This window comes from Cricetulus griseus, chromosome X, assembly GCF_003668045.3.
Source record: "Cricetulus griseus strain 17A/GY chromosome X, alternate assembly CriGri-PICRH-1.0, whole genome shotgun sequence".
In the NCBI taxonomy this organism is placed as follows: Eukaryota; Metazoa; Chordata; class Mammalia; order Rodentia; family Cricetidae; genus Cricetulus; species Cricetulus griseus.
In genome coordinates, this window is record NC_048604.1 from 75124676 (window position 1) to 75133656 (window position 8981).

Here is an 8981-nt window from a genome sequence, read left to right on the forward strand (position 1 = left end):
CTCAGGATGTCTTGAGACAACTACTAGATTCCTTACATGCTGAATATTGAGTCTGTTATGTGGTTACTAGTAATGACTCTTATGATGGTCTACAAGGAAAAGTAGCAAGCAATGTAAAAATAAAAATAAATACAAACTGTATAGTTGAAGGAGAAAGGGAGAACCGGGAATTTAATTTGGGGTCAAGGCTTATAATGAAAGAAATGAGAAAGGCCTGCTGGGAAAATGGAACAAAGGGAGGGGTACACTCAGGGAAGACCACCTCTAGATAATCCTGAAACTTGTAAAAGGAATTTTTATAATTCTTAAATAGGAAGATAGTGTCCCAACCTTCAGGACATCAACCTGGAGCAAGAGAGTCAGGGATACGGAATGGGGACAAGAGACACAGAAAGAACGACCACAAGACAGGATTCTGATCAAGTGGCAAAATTTACTTTTTTCAGCTTATATAGTCAGGATATGGGGAGGGGCGAAATGGGTTGTTTGTGCATCAGGTGTTAGTGTAGGCAGGATATTAGAAAGCCACAAAGAGGATGTTTGGCAGGGCAAAGAGTTTATAAATAAGAAGTCCAGGAAGGGGTTGCTTAGGTGACTGAGCCTGTGGGTGGAAGACTAGGTCAAGTTGTTTCTTTTCTTGAGCTGAGGTTCTAAGGAGCTGCTATGTAAAGGTTAACTATGTGGCCTGCCAAGCATGGTCTAGGATCTCATGCCAAGCCCTAAGGTTTGACTCCCAACATATTCCCCCTTCCTTGTATAAAAAGAAGTGGCCAAATTTTTCAGCAGAGGGGGATAGAGGCCTGGCCCCCAATTGGAGAATCTATGTGGATTTTATAAAGGACATTTTTCTCTGACTTCAGGGCTGGCTTCTTGGAGCCATCTGAAAGGCAGGACCATCCGGATGCCTTTTGTGGGGGTGGGGAAGCTTTAGGACATTGACCCCATTGTGCACAGGCATATTCCTCAGAAGACAAGGTCTCCTTGCAGTACCATCCAGGTCTGCACCTCTGAAGCTGGCCGTGGGGAAGTGGGTTAGTTCCTCTTTGGAGGGAACAGCCAGAGATGGTTTATATTAGAGGTGCCTGGGAAGAGGAGGGCTTAAGTATTGTATCAGGACAGGCTTAGTGGCAGAGTCTACTTGTTGCTTTACAAAGGCCACAGGTTGACTAAAGGCCCAAGGGCCAAAGGAGATTAGCAAGAGGGGCCCTATCAAAGGTCCAAGGAAGGAAGGGAGGAGGGTGGTTAACCATGGAGAAGTAGTAGGAATGGGTAGAAGGAAGCAAAAAGGAGTAACAGGAGGATATTTTCCTATATGAACAAAGTCAGCCAAGCTGATCATCGAGTCAGTGTCATCGAGGTCATTTTCAGAGAACGTGTAGAATGGGTTGATCAGGACATTGGACAGCACTGTCAGACACAGAACTGCCAGCATGTATTCAGACATACAGTCATCTTCTCCTGACATTGAAGTTACGTCACAACAGAACGATATTGAAAACACTGTACTTGCTGTAGAACCAGTAAACCAAAACTGCAGCCGCAGAAATAATTACTGAAGTGGAAATTCCAGCACTTAATAAATGTCCCACAAAGTACTCCAAAACAAAGAAGCACTTGGTCAATGAATGGTTAAGTGAGAAGAATGACAAGGCAGGACAACTTTCAGACAGCTTTTAGAAAGGCCTCTGCGCATAACTACAGATCCAGAGGTGTTAGCTACACAGCTCAATTCTTTGCCAGGTCTCATTTACAGCCCCCATGTATACTCTATTCTTAAACATTAGATTTACATCACCATTCCTTTTGGGAAAAAAGAGAAGAAAGTCTCATAATGGGAGTCCCTCCTGATATCCACATCTCCTTACCCTCCTGCATTGCAGAGCCAGCTTAGTGTCATTGTCAACCTTAACCTCTCTAACTCCATGATCTCACTTGCAACTTCCCAGCATTCCCCAGGAATTGACAAGGAGAATGTTGAACTCTCCCCCACCATTAGCCACTGTAATAGTGGACAAACTCGCCATGGATCCACAAGCCAGGTGCAGAAACAAAGAAGCACTGGCAGTTTCAAACATAATAAAAAGATCATGTGAAGCTTTCTTTCTTTTACTTTCCAAACCAACCTGACATGGGCTTCTCACTAGTGACCCTAACCTGGCCCCATCCCACACTGTACTGTTGCACGTCTTGTCTTATGAACCCATCTGGTCTGCCATGTTATCAGAAGATCAACTCTTAGAGGCAGTTGCCAACTCTAGTCCATTTCTTTTCATTAATGGTTCCTTCCTAAGGGAACCATGGACAAAGACCCACCATAAAGAGGAAGAACTTTTTTGTTTGTTTCTTTCTTTGTAACCTGAGGTTCTCGAGCCTTGAGGGATTCTTTGATCCCAGAAAGATATAAATCTTCCTTGCTAATTTTATCAATTATTTTTTTCTTAACCCAAGTTCCCTGTGTCTTGAGGGATTCTGTGATCCCAGAAAGAAATATCTTCCTTGCTAAATGCTTGTCCTATTACTCACCTTTTCCACATAGGTGGTGCTCGTGAACCGAAACTCCCAAGCGCTGGGCAGGTAGCTGGGTCTTCCTCCAACCAAGGTTCTCAATCGACCTTGTCATGAACACCTCACTTCATGGATGGGCCCGTCCCTCTAATGAGCACTGAAGAACCCAGATCCCCAACTCTATCTAGCCCCATATTGGGCACCAGTTGTCCCAACCTGCAGGACATCAACCTGGGGCAAGAGAGTCAGGGATAGGTAATGGGGACAAGAGACGCAGAAAGAACAACCACAAGACAGGATTCTGATCAAGTGGCAAAATTTACTTTTCTCAGGCCAGCTTATATAGTCAGGATATGGGGAGGGGCAAAATAGGTTGTTTGTGCTTCAGGTGTTAGTGTAGGCAGGATATTAGGAAGCCACAAAGAGGATGTTTGGCAGGGTAAAGAGTTTATGAATAAGAGGTCCAGGAAGGGGTTGCTTAGGTGACTGAGCCTGTGGGTGGAAGACTGGGTCAGGTTGTTTATTTCATGAGCTGAGGTTCTAAGGAGCTGCTATGAAAAGGTTAACTATGTGGTGAGCCAAGCATGGTCTAGGATCTCATGCCAAGCCCTGAGATTTGGCTCCCAAAAAGATAGCCTGTGGGATTTTCTGCTCATAGACAAGAAAAATAAATCAAAACTTACACATGTGGTTAAAGGAGGAATACTAGCTCCCTCCCAATGGAACACCTGATCTTGGTGGTAGTGTTGGCAATATATTTCTGTCTTAAGCGATATGAAGAATATATGAGTAAAGAGATTGTACAATCTCTATCTGTATTTAAGGAGAGCTACTGAGTTCAGGTGCGTGTCTGGAGAGTCCCTACACTGAAACCCTGAGAGTCAATTGCATGCAGTTTTGACAGTGACATATGGGTTGATTTGTAGAGCCCAGGATGCTCAGGTGCCAGATGCTTGGAGATCTGGCACCTGAGATATCTGCATAGGAGGAGTAAGAGAAATAAGTATGTTACAGTCAGAAAAGCTGGAAGTGTGAGAGATCTTAAAAGCTATCTAAGCCCTTTGACATCAGGCATGGAGCTACAGGATTTGGAGTTAGTCCTGCTGAATTTCAATCTTTTTGGTTCAGCTTTTCCTTTCATTCCTCCCTTTGAAATGGTAATATGGTGATATATTGTTTATGATCTAATAAAGCTTGCCTGGAAATGAGAAGGCCAAAGCCAGCCACAGCCATAGTGGCGGCACACACATTTAATTTCAAGACTCAGGAGACAGAGCCAGATAGATCTCTGCAAGTTCAGGCCTCACAGTGCTTCAGGAGAATAAGTCATTCTAAAAGAGAAACAGAGCTCACACCTTTAATCCCAGCACTAGAGAGGTATACAAGAAAGTAGCCGGGTCTCAGAACTGGCAATTAGTCCCCAGGTCACCTTGAGGACAGGAAACCAATGAGTCTCCAGTCACCTCAAGGATAGGAAGGCATTCAGTCTGCAGCCCTGTTGAGGATTCAGGATCACACTTTCATTCTGAGGTAGTGATAAAAGCTAGTGGATGGCTGCTTTGCATTTCTGATCTTCAACTTGAAACCCAACATCTGTCTCTGGGTTTTTATTACTTGGACTACATGGCATTGTATATTCTCTACCATTGTGTTTTAGAAATACGTAATATGATATTTTATAGGGGTGACAATATTGAGATTGCCTTGACTCTCAGAAGCAACTTGGGACTTTTAATAAATTACTTTTTAATTATTCTTTGTGTCTTCCTATCATGTATCTTGATCCAATTCATTTTCCATCCCTTTATATATGACCTATGACCTTGCAGGCCCCCACCATCACAGAAACAATTAAAGAAAAAAGAAGTTGGAGTTTTTCTGTCCTAGGAGCCACTATGCCAAAATGCCATACAGAGATTTGTATTAAATAGCTCAGGCTCATTACTAACTAGCTCTTGGCTTTAAGTTAACACAGTCCTTGTTTACACTCTGCCAAATGGCAGTACCTTTATTAGCATGGCAGGTTCATCTCCTTTTCCCTCTGCATCTGGATTCCCACTCCTCTGACTACATTGCCATTCTCTGTTTGGATTTACACCTAACTTTCTGCCTATCTACCGGTCTGTTGACTTTTTTTTTTATTAAACCAGTAATAGTGACAAACTTCACAGTATACAAAAGGATCATATCACAGCAGAGAAGAAAAGAGAAAAAAATCTTGTCCTAGAAGCTGTAGTGTGACACAGTGAGCAACACAATAAACTCTTTAGTCCATATATGGTTACTTGCAAGTGTTTCTTGCAAAATAGTCATTGGTCTGGCTAAGGCCTCTGGTTTCTGCTACACTCTTGTTGCTGGGCCCTCACTGGGACTCTTCTTGGATATCTGGTTCTTGTTGTGTATCATCGAGATCCTGCAGGTGTGGGTCTCCTGCAAACCAAACCATAGATGGGGTGGATACTGGAGTGGGCCAAGTCATAACCCTAGTTCTGGGCCTGGGTGGTTACAGGAGCAACTTTGGACTTCTAAGCTGTGATAAGACTGTGAAAGGCTTTGGGACTTTTAGTAAAGTTGAACTAAATTCATTTAGCATTATGATATGACCACAAGTCTATGGGGACCAGGGAGCTGAATGTGGTGTTTTGAATAAGAATGACACCCTAGGCTCATATATTTGAATGCTTGGGTTCTCAATGGGTGGAACTCTTTAGGGAGGATTAGGAGGGGTGGCCTTGTTGGAGGAGGTGTTTCTCTGAGGGAAGGCATCTTAGTTTGAGATTTTTATGGCTGTAAAGAGACATCATGACTATGGCAAGCCTTATAAAAAAGCATTTAATTGATGCAGCTTGCTTACAGTTTTAGAGGTTGAGGAAAATATGGTGACAGAGAGCATGTCAGCATGCAGGCATATGTGCTGCTGGAGCTGAGAGTGCTATATCTTGCAGGCAACAGGAAGCTGACTGTCACATTGAGGAAAGCTTGAGCAAGGGGACATCAAAGCCCACCATCACAGTGACACTCTTCCTCCAACAAGGCCATACCTTGGAATAGCTCCCTTTGGGGGCCATTTTCTTTCAAACTACCACATTCCACTCTCTAGCCCCCAAAAGGCTTATAGCCATATCATATTGGGAGAAAATGCATTCAGTCCAACCTCAAAAGTCCTCAGAGACTTAAAAGGGCTCAAACTTGTTTATCAGTCCAAAGTCTCTTCTGAGAGGCGTGGCCATCTCTTGACTGTAACTTGCACCGTAGAAAAATTCACTCCCAAAGACTGTGTGTTTACTAATTTGGTAATTCCTGTCTTCCTTTTGGGTAAATTCAGTTTGTCTGTCTACTAGGAGAAAATGTTATCTATGTTCAATGTATCAAGGAGAGACAAAGCTCCCTCTGTCCCCCACATATCTCTACATTATCCAAGACATGAAATAGGTAGAAAACACCACCACAAAAGTTTGCCTTTGAAACATAGCCACTAACTAGGTAACTAATTTGTAACTCCCAGACCTTAATTATACCCAATGGTTTTAAACTTGTTGTAGTTGACCTTTCCAGTACCTTACGGTTGTGTCTAATATTTACTTTTCAGATTTCAGGGGAAAATATTTGTATAGTCTCAAAATAGACAGCTTTGAGTCACAAATGAGATGGATTTAAAATGTTGCATAGCTGGAAACATTATTTTAATAAATTCGTTTTAAAACACAGCAGGATAGAGGGCAAATATCTTTTTCTCTGAATATGGCTTGAATTTCTCTGGTGCTGATGCAGTTTTCAAAGTTATTAAGGTATGGAGAACAAAGATGGGAGCAAGAGGAAATCATCATTCAAAATTTTAGACGAGTAATCCTGTTTGTGTTTTATGAACATAATCAGAGAGGTCCATGCAAAAAGGTATGGATCGTGCCATCAGTCTGTGAGGCGAGACCAAGAACAGGAAGTTTTGGACGGAAGTGCAATGCGTAGTCCTCCAAAGTAGGGGGCGCAGTTCTCCAGCTGAATTGATAGTACGTCAGAGTGACTCATCTTGGCCACCATTTTGACGTTGAGGCTGAGCTGCGTTGTTCGCTGTTCAGCCGCAGTCAGGCTTCAGGTGTTGTCTCTAACCTCTACGTCTGACGAGGAAGTATATGCTTTTCACCCTTTAGACGAAGCCATGGGAACTGTAAGCAGTCTAATGCGGTTGAGAGGAAATCCTCCCGCAGAAGAAGCTCCTGCTGCTGGAGACGGAGAGGCAGCGGAAGCTGGACCGGCCTTTGTCCGAGAAGAGCAGGGGGTTGAACAGGCCAGAATTACTACTAGACGGGTAGGCCGCAAGCGATCTGCTAGCCCAGCAGGACCCTCGGCAAAACTGTCCCGTGAAAGTTTGCCGCAGGATACAGCCAAATCACCTTTCCGGAGGAGAGGGGAGAGTGACGTAAAGATCTGTGCCTTTGGGGAGGAGTGGTGCTTGCACAAGTGCTACCTGTGCCGGTCAGGGTACTTTGCCAGCATGTTCAGTGGTGCCTGGCGAGAGACAGACATGACTACAATAGAGATGCAGATGCCTGACGAAAATATTGACCGTGAGTCTTTCTATGAGGCTTTGGTCTACTTGTACAGTAATAGTATTCCAATTCCTCCCCACCGAATCATTGCCGTCTTGTCCACGGCCTGTATGCTGCAGTTGGATGAGGTAATTCAGCAATGTGAGGAGATGATGAAGGCCTCACTTACTGCTGACACTGTGTGCAGCTACTACTACTCTGCTGAGGATTACGGGCTCCAGTGTGTCCAATCCGTTTGCCGCCAGTGGCTCTTAGACAACCTGATGACCCGGCAAAACGATGAAATATTGCAAGAAATCAATTTGGATCTCATGAAAGAGCTTGTTGCCTCTTCAGATCTCTTGGTGTTTGAAGTAGAGATAGACTTATACACTATACTGAAAAAGTGGATGTTTCTGCAGCTAGAACCTACATGGTCAGGATCCCCAAGAGAACTATTGACTGCAGCTGACTTGTGCTTTGCCAAGTGCAAAAGCGATGCAAATGGTGCCCCTTTTCTGGAAACTGACCAGGGGAGAGCCTTTGTGTCAGTGTTCCAGCGAGTAAGGCTCCCCTACATCATCTGTGACCTGCCTTCAGCACAAATTATTGACCATGATGCACTGATCCCTGCATCATGGGTGAGCCCAATATATAAAGATCTATGGCTAGCACTTCTTCGAGCAGAGCAGTCCAGAGAACTTGGGCCAGTGGATATCCATGTATCTGATGTCAGTGGAACCAGTATGCGTTGTGCAGGCCAACTTCAAAGGGATGAGCAATGCAGCTGGACCTGGTCTGGCTTCAACTTTGGCTGGGACTTGGTAGTTCAATATATCAACAGGCGTATTATATTCCGTCGCAGTGCTTTGAACAAATCCTGTGGCTTTGGTGTCAGCTTACTCTGGCAGAGAAAGATTGCCTTCCGTCTGCGTGTGATCTCATTAGATACAAAAGGAACAGCTGTTTTGAGGAGGGACACAAACTATCATGTCCTCTGCCTGAGAAAGGATCAAGAGCTGGAGGTGATCAGCCTAGAAAACGAAGACATAATTTTCCCCATGTATGTAGCATGCAACTTCCTGTACCTTCCCGGAGGGAGTGGCCACAGTAGAGAATCAGGCAGATCTCCAAGAAGATAAGAAGCTCTTCCATGAGGTCAAGGGTTGGCAACAACCTGTCTACCTCTACGAAACTAACTGGACTTGACTATAGCCCTCAATCCACTTCATAAGAAATTCTGTTGATGGAAAGCCCATAAAGTTTGAGACTATCTCGGACTGTTTGAGAAGTGCCTCCAAACTACCAAACATAATTATACAGTTACTGTGGCAACTCGTCCTGAATTACCACCTATCAATATCTACATAATTTCTAAGAACACTGGAAAAATGGTAGAAGGAAACTGTGAGCCTCCCGAACCTACTGCTTGGTGAAACATTTTAGAAATGCATTTCTTGACTTTTGAGAAAGTTAATGTTTAAAGGAATATTTTCATTTCTCTTTCAGTTACATTTAGAGCTGCCCTATGCTATTCAGAGTTTCATTTTCTTGTTTCTCTTTTCCTATTTCTGAGTATAACACTTAGTTTTCATGTTTTCTTTGTGAAGAAAAGGAAATGTTGGGGACTGGAGGGATAGTTCAGACGTTAAGAGCACTGACCTGTCTTCCAGAGCCTGAGTTCAATTCCTAGCAACGACATGATGGCTCACAACCATCCATAATGAGATTTGGGACCCTCGTCTGGCCTGCAGGGATACATACAAACAGAACACTGAACTTAAAAAAAAGAACGGAAATGTTATTTTTTATATTTGGTGTTCTCAAAACTAAGAATATGGTAATATAGTTAGGCTGTATTTGCATTTTCCCCCAAAATATTTCAAAATCTATAGCACTATATTTTGGGGTGTAATGCATGAAAGCAGTTTCATTACATAGTTACTTAAA

General features: G+C 43.4%; 1 protein-coding gene across 1 annotated transcript; it reads left to right on the top strand.

Annotated features, from left to right (window-relative positions):
* The first annotated feature begins 6661 nt into the window (after nt 1-6661).
* Nucleotides 6662-8173, top strand: LOC100771264 (germ cell-less protein-like 1). The gene has a single exon (XM_027431911.1). The coding sequence runs from the start codon at nt 6662-6664 to the stop codon at nt 8171-8173; it is 1512 nt and encodes a 503-aa protein (XP_027287712.1).
* Nucleotides 8174-8981: the final 808 nt, after the last annotated feature.